General features: G+C 43.2%; 1 protein-coding gene across 2 annotated transcripts in view; it reads right to left on the bottom strand.

Annotated features, from left to right (window-relative positions):
- MCOLN2 (mucolipin TRP cation channel 2) overlaps window positions 1-15581 on the bottom strand; it is a 50984-nt gene extending 35403 nt beyond the window's left edge. Inside the window, exons 1-2 of one of the 2 annotated variants that reach the window (XM_004431557.3) lie at window positions 15471-15581; window positions 473-632 (exon numbers count right to left, since the gene is read on the bottom strand). In XM_004431557.3, the coding sequence (XP_004431614.1) occupies window positions 473-632; window positions 15471-15547 (237 nt within the window). In that variant the 5' untranslated portion in view covers window positions 15548-15581. Of the gene's footprint in view, window positions 1-472; window positions 633-15470 lie in introns of those variants that run through there. The other variant, XM_014788339.2, reaches the window with a different exon arrangement.
- Between the last annotated feature and the right edge of the window lie 3392 nt (window positions 15582-18973).

Here is an 18973-nt window from a genome sequence, read left to right as displayed (position 1 = left end):
AGGGGGTTAGTGTTTACTTAGGGCACTTAGCCACTGATGGAAGGGAAATTTAGCATTCTATAAATCCAAAGTCAAGACAGACAACAATGCAGATTTCCAAAGTGTATTTAAATCAAGTGCATTTGAATAAAGATGAGAGACTTCAAGAACAAAAATCACCTCAAATTAAGCAGCCTTCACCAGCCCATGTGCCTCATTCAGATATAGAAACCCACCCCCCACAAACCAGATCTTCTATTTCCCTACATTTACAGAACCTGTGAGAGATGACCTCATAATCCATTACTAAAGCAGGGTCGCCATCTAAACTGAACCTCCACCTACCATCTGCCCTCCGTAGTCAACATAATCTCACAGTTTTATGAGCTTGAGTGTGGACTTTTCAGATCAAAAGTCAAGTGGCAGAACATGTCAAAACAGTTTCATCTCAGAGTAACGAAAAAAACCAAATGAACCGATATCATAAAATTACCTGTGCGGTGACCATGACTATCTTCAAAATCTGCAAACCCAGTTTCCACGGAATCTGGTGTCTGGCTCGGTATTTTTCACAAGGGCTCATGAAGTAAAACTTCAGGTCTTGCCTCAGACATTCTTCATTCACCTCAGAATCAAGATGAGCCATTGTATTTCTGCCACACAAAACCAATTTTTAAATACACAGAACAGCGTGTCCATCAGAAGTTCCTGAATAATACTCTCCGTTTACATGCTTTACCCATTCTTACAAGCAAAACCCTCCAACCAGTGAACTCCTTTTCTCTTTAGAGATCTGAAAATTATTCAGGACCCTCTATCACCTGCCTTTCCACACAGCTACCCATCTTATTCAAAATGGCCATTCTCAAAAGTTATAAAAATAGGATTTTATTTGCAAGACTTGACAATTCCTGCATCTTAACATATAGCATTCACCTGTCACTGGAGTATTAACAAAAACTAGATGGGATACTTTCATGATACCCACGGTGTGAAATCACAGATATTTAGCATAGACTAATGGAATCAAGTTGTGTGGAAATACAGAATCCTTGTTCTATAACTCTGTACTGAAACAAGAATTATATCCCATTTTTGGGGACAACAGATCAGTGATTATAAGTTCCAAAACAAAATAGCTTTAAAAAGTTAAAATAGCATCTTTCTATTTATGCCTAGTCAGATATTCGTACTGCCTTATATTAGTAAAATTTTGCTGTTACTATTTCAAGGGCTCTGGACTCAGGAATGGGCACATGACTTAAGCGAGGCCAAAAAGAATCAACGAGATGCAACCACAGGACTATGATTCTAATTGATGGAAGAGAAGTGGTCTTTCCACGAAGTAGTCTCCAAAGGACGGTGTGCAAAACAATCCACTGGGATTATAGAAAATATTGGTATTTCTATTTTATTCTTTATCTTGAAAACTAAAAAGTTGAACTCTACTAGTAATTAATAAAACATACACAATAAGAGTCGTACGTAGTAGCATATAATTTTAAATAAATATATACACATTGGAAATATGTGCTTAACTTTTACTGTTGGATACATAATCGACAAAGTTTGGAGATTATACACTTAAAGCATAGGCTATAAGTCTGGAGTTCCTGGAGGCCATCTTGCCATCATAGGAGAACTTGCCAGAAAGTGGAACTAACATAGAATAACAGACAAGAGAAAGAACTAAGTTTAATGACAATGTTTGAGTTCCTAGATGCAGCTGTGCCTGAAGCCATCCATCCCAAGACTTTTAATTTGAGCCAATAAATACACTTTGGGGCTTAAGCTAGTTTGAGTTAGATTTCTGTTTCTTGCAACAGGAAGTGTCTCAATGGAAAGTTTAATGAATAAATTCCATTAAGTTCAGCCAATCATTCAAGCTACTCATTCTTGGGAAGTCTTTTTTTTTTTTTTTTTTTTTTTAATAACTGGGAGTCACTCTTGGGAATGTTTTCACCTGAAATATCTAAATGACATATTTTTATACTGACTTATGATCTATGTTATCTACCTTAGCTAATGAGTTTAAAAGAAGTTCAAAAGGGAAAGACTATTTTAAGTCTTATCTTAAGACTACTTATGGCTTATACTCAGTTGTTAACAATTTTGTCTTTTTAAATTGATTTTTGGACCTCCTATTTCCAGAATTTGTAGGCCAGGTTATTCAGAATTCTCCTGCTGGATAGGAAAGAAGGAAGGAAGGAAGGAGAAAGAGGGAGGGAAGAAGGAAAGGGAGGAGGCAGAGAAAGAGAAAGAAAAAGGGAAAGAAAAAGATGAAAGATGCTGGATAAAATGTATCCTTCTCTTTTGGGGAGGTGGAGAAAGTGCCTGTAAAAGACTGAGAAATAAGTATCAAGTACCAAAAAGTACCAAAGTACTTTTGAAGCACCTAAAGATTGAATCATTAAAAGAGAGAAAGGAACTCCCTGGCCATGTTGGGGGACCCTGGAGAAGCAGGAGCCATCACCGTCCGTGCACACTTAGGCTTCCATTCTGCGGCCCCAGGAAAGGGGAGCCAGGGAGCCAAGACTCAAGGCCCAAAGGCCATCCAAGATGGGAGAGGAGATCCTCCTCACATTTAGACGGGGAACCCAAAGAGCTAGTCCCTCAGAAAAATAACCAGCATGAAAACCGCTCGCCCCCACACCTGGAGGACTCCAGAGAAGGCCAGAGTGGTCCCAAATGAAAGAAAAGGAAAAGGAAATAGAAAAATAGACCCATCCTGAGAAATGATGGCCACAACCCAGCCCTTTGAGGGCTCAGCCAGGGAATGTCAAACTGTGAGCCTGCTGGGGTCATGGGGCTCCAGAGTGGGACTGCCCTCCGTCCCCCAGCAAACACCGCAGACCTCTCCAGGTGTCCCTCCCAGGACTGGGGGCATTCTAGCAAATAACTCATAAAATACATTGGCTGGCAGCTAGTAAAACATGACCAAGCACCCGAGGAAACAAAGTAACTAACGTGAGACAGTCAGGTTAACAATATAGCAGAAACAGGGCTGAGCCCATCGGAATCAGACACCAAACAGAAAACAACCACGCTTACCATATTTAAAGACAAACACAGGTAAAGATATCTACAAGAAAAACTTGGGAAACACAAAAAAACTTTTAGAAATGAAAAATCAATGACCACAATGAGTTTCATTTCAAAAGAATGAGAAGACTTTTAAAATGTGTTTGCCCTGCACCTGCTGCAGTAACCTCTTGATTCGATCTCACCAACTTATTGAACACTGACTGTGCTGAGAGACTGGGCCAGGTGCTCAGGACACAAAGCTGATGGGTTCCCTGAACGTCAGATGCTCAGTGTCTGGCAGGAGAGACAGACTTGCGAGTACATATTCACAGGTTATCAAACAGCTCAGTGAATGCTGTCCTGTGAGTGTAAAAAGCATTATGGAAGCAGAGGCAAACTCTGGGAGAGGGGCTCAGAGAGTCAGAGGGGAAATCCCACAGCACGTCATAATACACAGAGTGGTAAGTGCTGTGGGGCACTAGACGAGGAACATGGAGGCAGGCAGTTCCAAGAAGGTGGCATCTTAACTGTGCCTTAGAGCAGCGTCCTCCAACGTGAACCTCCAGATCCCTGAGAACATGCGCACAGAAGCCTTCGTGGGCATGTCTGAGCAATACCTAATTTAGAGTTAACCACCATCACTTAGTAGATCAGTGTTGCCAATGTATTCATCCTGATGATTCACAATATCTTTTCATTTAGTAAAACGAAAAGGGCATCTGAAAAGTTGTGATAGAACCCTGAGAATAAGGCCACAGAAACTCCTCCCCCCCACACACACACCCTACCCCTGGCCTCTAAAGTGAGAACCACCGTAGTGAAGAAAGAAGAGGTTGTTTTCTCGAAAACAGTGATGTGAAACCCAAGGCATGAAGTTACATGCTTAGTGAACACTTTGCGAGCCAAGCTCTGCCAGAGACATTTTCCTGCCTTCCAGGAGCTCAGTCCACTGGAAGGGCAGATGCGAATGGATAAAAGTATAATAAAATGTGTTCAGTGCTATAATCGAAGTACGCATTGACACCCTGGGACCAGAGAGAAGAGCGTGCCTGATGCAGCCCAATAGCTTCAAGAGGCTTCAAATAATCCTTCCAGCTGCTGGTTTCCCCGACTATAGGGCCAAGTGTTCAACAAACAATAAATGATGTTAACATTACCCTAGGAAACCTGATTAAGAAGATAAGTCTCAGGTCAAAAAGAAATGGCAATATAGCAGAAAATGAACATCAGGATCACTTATTGTGTTAAATTATTTATTCTATTGTATCTTCCAAAAGTTCTTCATGCAGGTATTGACAGAGCAGTTGCAATACTTGTAGCACTGTGAAGAATAAAAAGAAAAACGAAAAAGCTAGCATGAAAAACTTTCCCCTCAAGTGTACAGGAGCCACTAGGTGAAATATAGGATAGTACTGGTCAAATGTGATCAACTGATAAAAGAATGATAGAAATACAGAAAATGTATTAATGTGAATAATAAAGTTACATGATGAGATGGCTTTTTTTTTGGTGATAAAGATTGGCCCTGAGTAACATCTGTGCCAATCTCCTTTATTTTGTATGTGGGACGCCACCACATCATGGCTTGATAAGTGGTGCATAGGTCTGCACCCAGGATCCGAACTCGCCAACCCCAGACCGCCAAAGTGGAGCACGTAAACTTAACCACTACACCACCGGGCCAGCCCCCATAGATGGCTGGTTTTTAATAAGTCTAACTTAGGTTTAGAAATAACATCTAAAGTTTGGAAGAAAAAGTAACGATATTTTGCTCCAAAAGTTCTGATATCTCAAGGAAAATGTAAATGTATAAGCTTTCTAAACTTTACTTTTCTGAGGGCTCTTTTTGCTCCCCTCTTCCCAATTTGTAGATTTGCCCTAGTTCCTTGGTAGGTGAAGAGTATTAAACACACACACACACAACCAGACATCTTGTTGCTGTAACAAAAATAAAATGCAAAGTGAAAAGTGCAAAAAAAAAGTGCAAAGTGAAAAGACAGGAAAACTAAAAAAATAAAAGAGACAGGACAATATCGTAGGACTAAAACCTTCCTGCTTTTGACACACACTTATCCAACATCCTCTAGTGCTGGGCAGGGGTTCGTGTTTGGTACAAGAGGCTTGAAAGCTGAAGCCACAACTTCATAAGCAAGAATGAAGTCAGCAGCAGAAATACTGCAACTTCCATCACAAATGATGAAAATCACCAGCGGGTTTAGAAAAGCACAGAGAGCTGCTAACTTGTGGTAACACAACCGAGCGGAAGTGAAAGTCACCACACCATAAAACAGCTAAGGAACAGGAATCAATGAAGATCTAAATGTCACTGACCCATCAACTGCAGGGCAGTCAGGCAGTTGAAATTGCATGAAATAAATAAAAGCAATCATGACTCATGAATTGTCTCACTCAACTACAGGAAATATATGACCTGGATTTGTATAAGCTTAATAAATGGCACCGTTAAAGACCAAAATATCAAAGGAAAAAAGCACAGTGTTTGTAGGCATAAAACCAAGCTCTGGAATAGAATGGAAAGTCACCCACACAGTGGGCTAAATAAAAGCTAGAGAAGCTGCAACGGAAAAGTAAATCGGCTGTAAGAACGAAGCCTGAGACTGGTACTGGGGTGAGAAGTCAGGCAGGAAGCACATGAAAGCTAGTCGGTTACTAAGAAAACTTACTCTTTCCCCTGACCATCAGGACCGTGTGATGTTGGCTAATTTCAAGCCTCTCATATGACCAAGGGCAATTCCGGCTTTATCAAATCAATGACTAAAAGATCCTACAGAGCTTAAAGTTTTGAAAAAAGAAAAAAAACAAGTTATCAGCAATTCTTAACCTCATTGGGGTCATAAACTCCTATGAGAATCTGTGAAGGCTTTTGACCTTTGCTTCAGAAAAATGCACACACCAGTTTCAACGATGGTACCTTGTTCCTGTTAGCACAATCTGCTCAGCAAGTAAGCTGACCAGCCCAGGCTGCTATTGCTGTTCAGCTTGCGTGACCCTTAATTTACTCAAAAAGAGGCATGAAACTTTGCTTTCCATTCCTGTGGCCTCCAAAGTGGGTGTGTGCACGCAAGGGGGTATACAAGATCATTTGCTGCTTTGCAAGAAGAAAGGGTTAGGGCTTCTAACTGTATTTAACCTAGCAAAGAGAGAAGTTAAGATTTGCAAGTTTTAATGTATGCGTTATTATATATCACACCTAAGATGCCCTCACTTGGTCAGAATGCCAGATGCCTGTGTTTCACTTCAGTATGCAAGGCATCCAGGGAGAAGAATGCAGCTCCCCAAAGTAGGGGGTTGATGGTGATGCCCTCACTGGGTTTCAGCATACTCCCACCACTTAGGATTTAGGTGGGCCCATTTAAGCATTTTTTAGAGTATATTATCCAGTTTAGCTAACCCTCACCAAATGCGCAAGGGACATAAAGATCTTTTTAAAAAATGAGACATAAAACCTAAAGCCTAAAGCCTAAAATAATATCAGGAAACTGGGAAAGCTAACATTCTCCTAATATTAACTTGGTTGGCCATGAGCTAAAAAAAGATGAAAAGCGAACTCGATTTGAAAAGAAGATGGAAAAAAAAAAAGATGTATCAAGCAAATTATTTAAAATATTGGTTAAATCTACTATTGTTAAATGACGAGCCTGGCCCTAAGTGTATACGTAGTACCCTAAGACATAAGGTAATGATACTATGAAGTTATAATGACATTATAAAGTCACTGCATTTAGCAATTCATTTTAACATCCTCATCTACCTCATCCCTTAAAATGTTCATTTTACCTGTTTTACAGTATAGATGGTTCTGCACACAATATATAAATAAATATACATTCAGAGAAGGTGGATATTCTTTTAACTGTTGGGAATATGTTATCAAAATATTCGGGACTACTTCTCTAGTATTCAAGAGCTCCAACCACACCTTAGATGTGGTTGTTCTTTGGTTATCCCAGCTGATACTAAACTCCTTAGCCTGGGAGAAAGGGATGTTTGTTCCCCCAGCTCCTTTCCCTATCAGAACTGTTGAGGTATCTCGTATTGATGTAGCCACACTGGAACAGAATGTTTTTTCGAATTCATAACTCTCTCTTACTAGTCACAGAGGATGGGGCAGGGGAGGGAGAACAAACCACTTTCCAAATCTGTCCTTCTTCCTGTCTCTTATCGTAGTGAACGGTACCACTAGCTTTCCAGAACCCAAATCAGGAACCTGCATTCCTGTAGCTCTGCATCATCTGGTCCCACCTGCCTCCCCACTACCATCATTTTCTCCCTCAAACTTAATTGTGTACACAATTTTAAATGGACTATAACCAACCCCACCCCTGATTTCTGTTCCTTATAGGCAACTATTTTTATCTTTTTTTCCAGATATTTACTTTAATATTTCTAAATAATAGTATCCCACTACTTTTTTCCCTTTTTTAGGCATTATCAATTTATGTCCTCCTTTGGAAAACATAGATTTAGGTCATACATCTGCCCCCACCAACAAACGTACACATTTCACCTCCCCGCTCATCTTCCCAATAAAGTTTTAATAAAAATTTTGGATAAATTAACATTCAGAATTTACAAAGTGAATATGCAAATACTCTTCACAGTTGAGCCAATAGTACATCGTGATCTCATATTCTTTCTGGTAAGAAAACTTTTTTCTGGAGTTAATTGCCTTTTTTCCTGTTTGCTTAGTTTTCTACCTACCAACCAGGATTTTATCGCCACACTCTGGCTGAATCTGCCAGCTCCCTTCAATACAAACGAGTTGGATATCCTGTCCATTCCTTTCTTTTCCAGAGACATCATTCCTGGAGCCCTCATCCCCCTACTCCAACCTACACTGGTTGCTTTCTAATCCCTCTTCAGGCCATCAGTTTGGGAATTCCCTTCACCTCCTTCCTAAATTGGATTCTGAGTTTCCTGATCCCATCTCCACCTCTTTCTTTGCTTCCTCATTTTGTGGAGAGTATCCTTCAATCTCTTCCTGTGAAAGGAAGCCTAGAAGGTAAATTCTGAGACCTCCCATGGCAGACACTGCTAGTTGCCTGCCCAGTATCCATTCCTCCCTTCTTCCCAATTTTGTTGAAGGCAAGGAATATATTAATACCCAAGGATAGAAAAATTCCATACTAGAGCTAGACAAGAATGCAGGGCCGTTGTTTTCAAACGTGGCTGCACATTGGATCACCGGGGAAGCTTCAAGAATACCGATGCTCAGATTCCACCCTCAGAGATTCTGGCCTAATTGGTGTGGACGCAGCCTGGGAACTGGGGTTTTAAAAAAGATCCCCAGGTGATTCTAATATGCACTCAAGTTTGAAGTCCACCACCTTAGAGGTTACCTGTTCGGAATTCCTCATTTTACCAGTGAGGCAACTGATACTCTGAGGTTGCAACTTGCCCCCAACTATAAGAATCCAATTTTACTGACCCCCTTGTCCAAAGTTCCTTCTTGATCCCTGAGTTAATACTTCTTAAGGAATAATGGCCTGTAAGATGGTCATGAAGGAAGCAAAAGATGTTATGTTCAAATAAACTAATATTTCAAACATAATTTCTCATATTTAAAAACGTATGATAATTTGGCAGGCAACAGCATTCTAGCCCATAAATTCAGCAGTCTTCTAAATGGTCACGTTATTGATGTGACAAGGAAAAAGCAAGCAGAGCCATCTGACGGAATGAACCCAACATTTACCTTCCTCACAGTAACTTTGTGCTTCCGATTCTCTAGAGCAAATGCTGGGTTTCCATTCGTTCACCTCCACTGAAACTGCTCAGAGCGAACCATCTCCTGCTGCAGATTCCAACGGCCACTTCTCAGGCCTCCGCTTAGTGGCCCAGTAGCATTTGGTACAGCTGACCACTACAGCCCCGGGACAATCTCGTCTCTCTGCTTCTAGGACACCCCATCCCTTGGTTTTCTTTCTACCTCACTGGGCGTCTCTCAGTCTCCTTTGCTGGCCCCTCTTCCATCTGACTCAGACGCCAGAGTGCCCCGGGACACAGTCCAGGGCTCTTCTATCCTCTATCCTCCCTTCTAGAAGAGTTCGTCCATTCCTGTGGCTTTAAATACTACCCACGTGATGTGGACTTTCACACCTGCATCTCCAGCAAATCTCTTTCTTGAACAGACTTCCTTCTCTAACCTCTTCCTTGAAACTCTACCCATGTGTCTAATAGGTTTCTGAAAGTAACCCTCCAGCCACCTGCTCAACACAGTGATCACACACGTTCTTCCAGATGTTTCAGCTGTAATTCCTCATCCTGTCAGTGGCTTTCCACCTTGGCTGCACAACAGAATCACCTGGAGATTTTTTAAAGGTTTCAGCATCTGGCTTCCAGTCCCTAGACATTCTGATTTAATTGGTGCCCAGGTATGAGCTGAGCATTGAGATTCTGATAAAACTTTCCAGGTGATTCTAATGTGTAGCAAAGTACAAGAACTTCTGCTCCAGAGTCATGCTTTGATTTCTCCTCTTCCTCAACCCTCACAACCAATAGATCAAGTCTTCCTTCAAAACACATCATGGGGGCACCGGCTCCGTGGCTTAGCAGTTAAGTGCGTGCGCTCCGCTACTGGCAGCCCAGGTTTGGATCCGGGGCGTGCACCCACACACTGCTTGTCCAGCCATGCTGAGGCCGTGTCCCACATACAGCTACTAGAAGGATGTGCAACTATGACATACAACTATCTACTGGGGCTTTGGGGAGAAAAAGGGGGGGAAAAAAAGGAGGAGGATTGGCAGTAGCTGTTAGCTCAGGGCCGGTCTTCCTCAGCAAAAAGAGGAGGATTGGCATGGATGTTAGCTCAGGGCTGATCTTCCTCACAAAAAAAAAAAAAAAAACACATCATGGAGTGGTCCCCATCTCTCTATATCAACAGCAGCCTCCCTGATCCAAGCATAATCGCTCACCTGACAACTGCAACAACCTCTCAATTCTCTACACAATAGCCAGAGGGGTAATTTTAAAGGGTAAATCAGTTATCACTTCCCTGCTTAAAACCCATTAGTGGCTTTCCCCTGCTCTCAGACTAAAATCCAATTCTCCTACCATTGCCTAAGAGTCTCCTGTCCACTCCTTCCTAGCCCTTCTCTTCCCCTTCCTCACTCCCTCACACCTCCTTCCTGGCCCTGGAACATTCCCTGCTCTGGGCATTTGCACTTGCTTGATCTGCTTGTTTGATCTGCTCTGCTGAGATTTCCCCAACTCTCTGCATGTCTTGCTCCTTATTGTCCTTCACCTTTCAGCTCAAGTGTCACCTCTTTAGAAAGGGTTCCTGGACCATTCCATCAAATGTGGCCTTCCCCACTGCCTCTCTCACCATTTAACTTCCTTCATAACTGAGATCACAATGAAGGTCCGGTTTTGTTTATCACTATATCCCCCAGCATATAGCACAGTACCTAACACATAATAGGTATTCAATAAATATTTGTGGAAAAAAGAAATGAGACAACAACCCTGATTACATGAACTTTTCCTTGGCCAGTAACTGTTAAGATCAGATAATAACAACAACAACAAATATAATAAAAACAAAAACAATAATAATAATAGAAAGTAATCACTTTATAATTACTAATTTTAATAATATTAAAAATAATAACAATAATAATAATAGCCTAAATTTTGATATGAAAAACTGAATTAAAAACATACTAAAAAGTCTTACTTAGGCAAGATACATTAGAGGGTTTTAGGTAATTTAGTTGCTTGGTTTGCTGATAGAAACCCTATTCTGTTTCATTCACTATTCCCAAGTCTTTGCAAAGAATGAGTTATTCAGTGAATTGTTTTCACGAAAACTTGTAATCCAATGGGGAGAGAAAAAGTTAGAGTCCTCTTTCAAACCAAATGCAAATAAAATTTAGACACATTAAAAAAGCTGATTGAAGCATAAGACACAGAATTTTTAAAAATATGATTTAACATGCCTTTCTAAGCATGTCTAAATTCAGAAGCCATGAAAATGACTGACAGATCTTACAAAAATTTAAAACTTCAAAAAGTTAAAACAGAGACTGGGTAAAAAAGGGTCTGCAATATACTTAAAAAGCCAAAAAAAGTTACTATCTATTACCTGTAAAGAGCTCCAAATTATTAATATGAAAAAAACAACCCAACGGGCCAGCCCTGTGGTATAGCGATTAGGTTCGACACACTCCGCTTCAGCGGCCTGGGGTTTGTGGATTTGGATCCCTGGTGTGGACCTACACCACTAGTCAGCCACACTGTGGCAGCAACCCACATATAAAGTGGAAGAAGACTGGCATAGATGTTAGCTTGGGCCTAATCTTCCTCAAGCAAAAAAAGAGGAAAATTGGCAACAGATGTTGGTTAGGGAGTAATCTCGCTCAGCAAAAACAAAACAAAAACAAAAACAAAAAACCAATATTATAATCAGCAAAGGATCTGAACAGGCCAGTGAATACTTAACAACAACAACAAAAATTTACTAACAATCATATTGGTGAGAGCTATCTTAATTTTTATTTATCAATAATGAAAAAACCTTATTGAAGGAAATGTAAATTTTTGAAGGGCACTTTGGCAGTATCTAAGAATATCTATGATCTAGGAATCACACCTCTATGGATTTATACCACAAATGTTTAAATAACCAGTTAGTAAGATGGTTACAAAAATGTTCATTGCAACCCTATTTCTAACTTTGTATTGACTTAAGGATGCCTATGACATACTGTTAAACGTTTTTTGTTGAGGAAGATTGGCCCTGAGCTAACATCCTCCTCCACTTTATATATGGGACGCCCTCACAGCACGGCTTGACCCCAGGATGCAAACCCTCGAACCCTGGGCCAAAGGAAAAGAGCACGCAAATGTACCCACTATGGCACCGGGCCAGCCCCCTGTTAAACTTTTTTTAAGTTATAAAGTAAATATATTGAGATTCCATTTTTCCAAAAATGTTGACATTTACATCTGTATGTAGACATTTTAGGAGTCTGGAAGTGCATAAACGAGAAAAAAAAAATCTTGGTAATCTCTGTGAAGTAGTATTATAGATAATCTTAATTTTTTCCTTCAAGTTTTCCATATTTTTTTGATTTCTGGTGATTAATATATGAATTCCTGAGGTATCTTTATGAGTTAAAATAAGCTATTTCAAAAAGAAAGGGTCTAAGAATACGTATCAGGTAATCAAGCAAATGCAGAGAGTAAAATTCAGTGTTTCTACAGCAGTAACCACGTTGGCCCCAGGGTGAGCGTCACAGGACAATCTGGCAGATGGAAGACTTTAGACCAAGCCCAACAACTCCCACATTAGTTTTTTTTTTCACTCCAATTCCTACAACAAACTGATTTTCTCATGATTTGCTAATTTCACAAAAGAGAGAGAAAAAAAAATGTCCAGATAGCTGAACATTTAGCTCTGGGGTAGTTGGGCCCCAACTAAAGGAAGTTAAGAAATAAAAAGTCAAAGAAGGAAATCTTGGGTACCTTCTCAGCACAGCTCTCAGAATCTAAATGACACGGTCATTCTAATCCTGAGAAGCATCCCCCGGAGAAAAGACTGTAAAGGGGGTTTTCATTTTCTACTAGAGCCACTCATAAAAGATGAGCATGCTACAACTTTCAGGAATTTCCCTAAAGACAACCGTGCCACCAAGTTCCTATAAAATCATCTCCCATCACCACTTTGCTGCCTCAGGCCAGCAGGAAAGCAGAACTAGGGTTGCACATTTTAAAAGTGCTTGTTCTGAACCAGCCATACCCCCTTGGAAAACACATCCTGAAGACTCAGCTCTCTGGGGCAGAGATAAGTAAAGAAAAAGTCCATATTTCAGCAATACAGGATTCCAAAAGCTGGAGAAGACGACGGGAATTATGGCATTCCTTATATTTTGCTTTCTCTAACATTTTCAATATGTGCCCAAGTTAACAGGGTCATGCTGATGACTCTTCCTAAGGAACAGGAAAATTAAAAGAAGTTACAAAGTTATAATTAACAATTTTTTCCTCAAACTATTGAATGAGTTTACCTTATTTTTGGACAAGACCACCTCAATGTCAGTTGGGGAATCCCTAGATTTACCCTATCTCTAGCAATTCCCTCCAGATGCTAGAGGTGATATGATTTTTTTTTTTTAATTGTGGGTCTTCTGGAATTACAGCAAGGACAATTTTCCAGAATGTTTAGCCTCACTAGTCACCAATTATTGCCTGACAGATATTTTAGGCTGAAACCACCAGATGTATTCAAGGGGAGATAACAAAATGTAACCTTCAGAAGAGAAGAAAGGAAACAGTCCCCCCAGCTGAGGGGGAAGAAATACCAGCAACATACCCCCAAAGCTGTCTTGCCACACCAGTGAGAACGGGGCAGGGGCCCAAGCTCAAAATGGAAGGGAAAGCTCAGACAGAGGTAGGCTGAGCAACGTGGGAAGAAAAAACCTCAGATGACTGCCAGTGCAAACAAAAAATAAACTAAAACATGGCTTTAAACATTTGATATTGAAAAAAAAATTGCGGTTTGGAAATAAAATTGCTTTTCTCTATGAAACCCATAATGCGTGACGTGAGAGCTCACTAAGGTGGTTTCATTCTTCACAACTGACACCGGGAAGCGGGACCGCAGGCCTCAGCTCAAGAGAACAGCCCAGCCTCAGGGAAGATCCTTCTTTTGAATTTCATAGCCAAAAGGGATTTCCCTGGCCACTATTTCTACTTTGAAAATTGTAGCCACAAGAAGCCACCTGTTTTTCCATTAAGTTCCAAAAATTCTCTTTCTCTGGGTTTCACCTCACTGATAGAGACCTAGCCAGAGATTAGTTTGTGAATAGGATCATCCCTGACTTAGTTCTGTATTCTCCGCCACGGTGTTCAAAATTTATCTCCCTACTCTTCCTACTTGCTTAAAATATTTATAGGTATTATTCTATTGTTAAAAAACAACACTTTTGATCTGTTCCTCCTTGGGAGAAAAGAACATGGCCTCCTCAAACACTTCACCAGGATTTACCAGTTTTTAGGTACAGGAGATAAAATAAAATTGGCACTGTTATGATGGCCTCTGCATGGGAATGGTCAAGGGACATGTGGGAAACATGCTTGTTTCCAGGGTCCAGGCCACAGAAGCTGGTTTATGGAGAAGGGTGTGTCTGTGGAAAGTTCACAGTAATAGTTTGACTCGTCTTAAAGTATGAAGAGGAAGATGAGCCAAAAAATCTCAACACTGGTGACTCAGCAGGAAGAAACCACCGGATTCCCCAAACCTCATGTTAGTGCATCACAGAGGTGGTGAACAGTTCCTGAAAGTGTGAAGTCCACATCCCTCATCTGGGGACAACGATGTAGTTGTTCCCCTCAGTATAAAATACCAGCATTCGCATCCTGACATCCACGGACATCTCCCACCTCTCTCTTACTGACCCTTTCTTCTGTTCTCAGTTTACAAAGACACAATCCTCTGTTTCCCAATGGTATTGTACAACCAGACATATATATTTCAAATCAGTTTCTCTTCAAAAGCTATTATGTGTGCATGCAAATGTGCGTCCTCTACTGTAAGAAAGGGAGCTTCTGAAGACACTCACTGGATAGGATAAAAACCATTTAAGTCCTAAAGGAAATGTGCTAAGAAAAATACTGGAGTCAAGATAAATAACAGAAAGATTATACACCACACCCATCATGAGCACATGCCTATTTATCAATCCAAGCAGAAGACAGTAAATAAACCCAGAGTCAATTTGCGCCTACCTTTTAGGGCTAAGGCAGATGGAAGGAATGTATACCTTCTACCCATCTGCTCCATTAAAAACAGACACCTAGCAATAAGAGAGATGGTTTATAAGTTGCATGATACACAGTCATTTTGGTGTAACATTAACATGTATCCAGTTGTCAAAAAACTTGCACCAAAGTTATGTCTGCTAATTCAAAATTGGTCTAAAAAAATATATGGCACACTTAGAGATCAAGTAAATTCTCCTCTAGAATTCTGGCTTTCCTTGCTAGCATTAAGTCCATTTATAATGTTGAGAGCGCCATGCAGGAAAGGAAGGAAAGTCTCTACACTATTTTAAGAAGGTTTAACGGCCCACCTCTATATTTGTTTTAGAGCAGGGAAGGGGGAGCCAAGGCCTGCTTGTACTCCCCACCCCGGCTCCGCGGCGCAGCTGGGTGGTTGGGCCTTTGAGCACGGAGGTGGCGCCCCTTGGCAGCACCATCAGGCTGAACTGTACGCCTTTTCATAAAGGCAGCGAATCGGGGTTAACCACACTATAACGCCCCCACCTGAGGAAAAGGCCTGTTTGTTCCGGAAGGCGAAGCCCAGCCTTATTTAACTAAATGCAAGCAGTTAATATAAGCATTCTCAAGGCAGCAAGAAAGCTCTAGTCTAGAACAGTAAAGCCATCCACTTGATGAGGATTTCTCCCGAGTCCCACATTCAGAAAGATGCAGCTAAGGCGCCTCACCTGACCGTTAACCTGAAAACCCCTGATCCTCTCTCTGGCTTGCTGTTCTGGGGGAGACGACAAGGCTGCCGGGCCATGCCTGCGCCTTCGAAACTTTCCACGGCTCCCGGGATTCCGGGCAGGAAAAACGGTTCAGTGCACACGCATTTTGGCGTGGCCGGGAACGCCTCCCCGGCAGCTGGAGCCCTTCCAGGCGGGCCCCCCTTCTCTTACCCTTCCTGCCAGCCGCCCGGTGCGCGCAGACCGCGGCCGAGACCAGGCGCGGCGGGTCCCGGGTGCGGCGGGCACGGCTCGGGCGGCGTCGGGCCGGGCTGCACGGCGGATCTGCGGGCGCCAGGCGGGAAGCGGCGCGTGGCCAGGCGTTCCCGCCCCGCCCCCGAGTCACCACCTCCGCCCCGTCGCCTCCCGCCCGGCTGGGTGAGCCGGGAGCCGGAGGAGAGCTTCTTAAATTGGTGTCCTGGGGGACTTTTTCCACGTGTCAGCGAGCTGGCCTCTCCAAGCCCCGGGAGGCTGGAGGAGGGAGCTAGCGAAGCGGAGCCAGGTGGGGGCGGTGGCAGATGGAGCGGAGGGGGGACGCGAGAAGACCCAGGGAGAAAAGCAGCCCTGGGAGGGGGCGCGGTGGGGCCCCGGGGAGGGACTGTGGATGGAGGGGGCCCCACGGAGGCCCAGTAGGCGGAGCCGAGAGCCCCTGGGTACCGACCTGCGGTAGGGCCCCCGGGACGGGCCTGAGGCTCCGTTCCGCACCGGCAGATCCAGCGCCTCCACGCCGCGAGGCATGGCGCGGCCCCGGGTGCAGGAGGAGGAGGAGGCCGAAGGCGGGACGGCTGCACCTGCCTCGCCCCGGGGTACCGGCCGGCGGCTCCCGCGCTCGCGTCTCGGGTGCCCAGCGCTGCGGCCGGCTCCTGGGTGTCTGCGGGGAGGTAGGGCTGTGGGGAAGCGCCCTTTAAAGGGAACAGGGCCGTGGGGCGCTGGTGCGGGCGCGCGCCCTCTACACCGCCCCCGGTCGGCAGGGCTGCGCACTCCCCTCCCTCCGGGGCTCCGGATTTTCTTCGTTCCTTCCTTGATTTCTCCATTCTTCCCTTGTTTTCTACCTCCGTTCATTTGTCCATTTCCTTAGTCGTTTCTATTTGGACGTGTTCAGGACACATTCGCTGAGTGCCAAGCCAAGAGCTGGGTACCGTGGACACCGGGACAAGAAAGGCATGGTCCTTTCCCTCTAGGACTTCACGTTAAACTGACAAGTTCATTCGGACATGTTGATTCATTCTGGCTTATTTTTATTCTGAAGTGCACGATCACTAAACTCTGTGACAAGGCTCATGTTTCGGAGATGTTAAAAGTGCTACTGGCGCAAAAGGAAAAGAAACATGAGTCGCCTTTCGCTCGCGTCGGAAGCTGGAGCAGGCCTCCCGTGCGGGAAGAGAGTGTCCGGGTGGCCGGGGCCGCGAAGAGGGATGGCGCAGACCCGCGGGACTCGGTAAGCCCACGCACCCGGCTGCAGCGCCGCTGCTCTGCCCTCCTGGTGCACGAAAGCAAGACGCCTGTGGGAAGCTGGACAAGACCATCGGTCACCCACCATGAATCTTAGAGATGAGGGTCGTGGGCACATGCGCAAATGCCATGTTCAGCTGAGGATGATGTCGACTTGGCAGTTTGGACCCGGCCGACAGCCTCTTTCTGAGGGAGTCATATCCCTCCTACTCACGTGGTAGCAGCAACAGCATCAGAGAAAGACCCGAGTTCCAAGCTGTTTGGATCAGCAAGTGTTTAAAAGGTCTCTGGGTTTAGCTAGGGTAAAGAATATTCTGCCAGGTAATTGTTTTAATATGCATCTCCAGGCAGAAGCAGCTGGACAGAGCATAAGTGACCCTCTTTTGAAAGTCACTTCCAATAGGGTATTAGGCAAAAATGCCTTATTTTAGAGCCCCTTTCCTCAGAGGTGCCCACTGGGTAGAGACAGGCTTGGAAGATCTGGTTCGTGTAGTCAGTCTCCGCAGGTGGGTGCAACAGTGTTGTGGTCAGGTTCCTTTTTAGAGAAAAGAGGAAACGTTACAGCGCCGTTCTTGTGGGGAGAATGTAGACTCTGGTCAAGGAAGCAGACTGTGGCTTGACTGGAGAGTGTTTGACGAGGTATATTGTAAGAAATTATATGTATTTAAAATTCTTTAGCATGCACAAATTTTATGCTAAAGAATTTTAAAGCCTTTTAATTCAAAGAAAAGCCACCATGAAGGGACAACCCTATCAACCTCAAAATGCTAGGACTCCACTAAGGGCAACAACCCCTTTAGAAGGGGATTGTAAACTGGGATAACGTTTTCCGTTATCAGTAAACTTCTCATTTTAAGTGTTTTCTGAAGCCAGGGCAATTCTACTGAATAGCTTACCAGTGGGTAGTTAAAAAGAAAATTCAGGGCCGGCCCCGTGGCTTAGCGGTTAAGTGCGCGCGCTCTGCTGCTAGCGGCCCGGGTTCGGATCCCGGGCGCGCACCGACGCACCGCTTCTCCTGCCATGCTGAGGCCGCGTCCCACATACAGCAACTAGAAGGATGTGCAGCTATGACATACAACTATCTACTGGGCCTTTGGGGGGGGGGCAGAAATAAATAAATAAAATCTTTAAAAGAAAAAAGAAAATTCATAGTTGCCATTGCATTTATTAATAACATCTGCCATGTGCCAGGTCTCTGTGCTTCAAAGGGGCCAGAAGTAACACTGAGAGCCTACTAGGTAGGAAGGTTGATTTAGATGTTATCTCAGTGAAGGCTCAGTACTCTGTGTATGTTGTCTCCCTTTTGAAAAGAGGAAATGGGTTCAGAGAGGTTTAAGTTGCTTCCCTGAGGTCACCCACAGAATTTTAGTAGGTCCAAGATTTCTATTCAGGTCTTTGAGACTCCAAAATCTTTATTCTCACCACACAGATACACTGATCGAGACGTGATTAACAGTTGCTGCCCTTCAGTAGCTTTATGGATCTGGAGAAGTTTCTGCAAAGTTTCACATCTGTAACAATCTATAAACAGTTTCACTAAATGGAGAAGAGGTACATGTATATAAATAGCTGTAGTTGGTGATGCATATATTATCAATAGGTATAAAAGTATCATTTAAAAAATAAACAGTAAGTAAATTCCTATAGAACACTGTAGAGGGAGAAATAGTTGCAAAAGAGAGCTGCAAGTGTCAAATTTTAATGTGCAAATGAAACACCAGGGGATCTTATTGAAGCAGACTCTGGTTCAGTAGGTCTGGAATAGGACTTGAGGTTTTGCATTTCTAACCAGAAAGTATTGCTGATGCTGCTGGTCCATGCACCACTCTTTAAGTAGCAAGTTTCTAGAAAATATTTAATCTGAGTGTGTGAGAGAATTGAGGGTGGGGAAGAGGGGAGGAGAGTGAGAATGGAAAATCGATGGAGTTAGATGGCTGTAAGCTGTGAATATCACACGTGCTAAGAGATATGAATTACAGTTTCTAGGCACCTAATCTAACCATTCTAAATTA

This window comes from Ceratotherium simum, chromosome 2, assembly GCF_057802395.1.
Source record: "Ceratotherium simum simum isolate JZ-2026a chromosome 2, ASM5780239v1, whole genome shotgun sequence".
In the NCBI taxonomy this organism is placed as follows: domain Eukaryota; kingdom Metazoa; phylum Chordata; class Mammalia; order Perissodactyla; family Rhinocerotidae; genus Ceratotherium; species Ceratotherium simum.
Note: the sequence above shows the minus strand (reverse complement) of the source record. Positions and strands in the feature narration are given on the sequence as shown.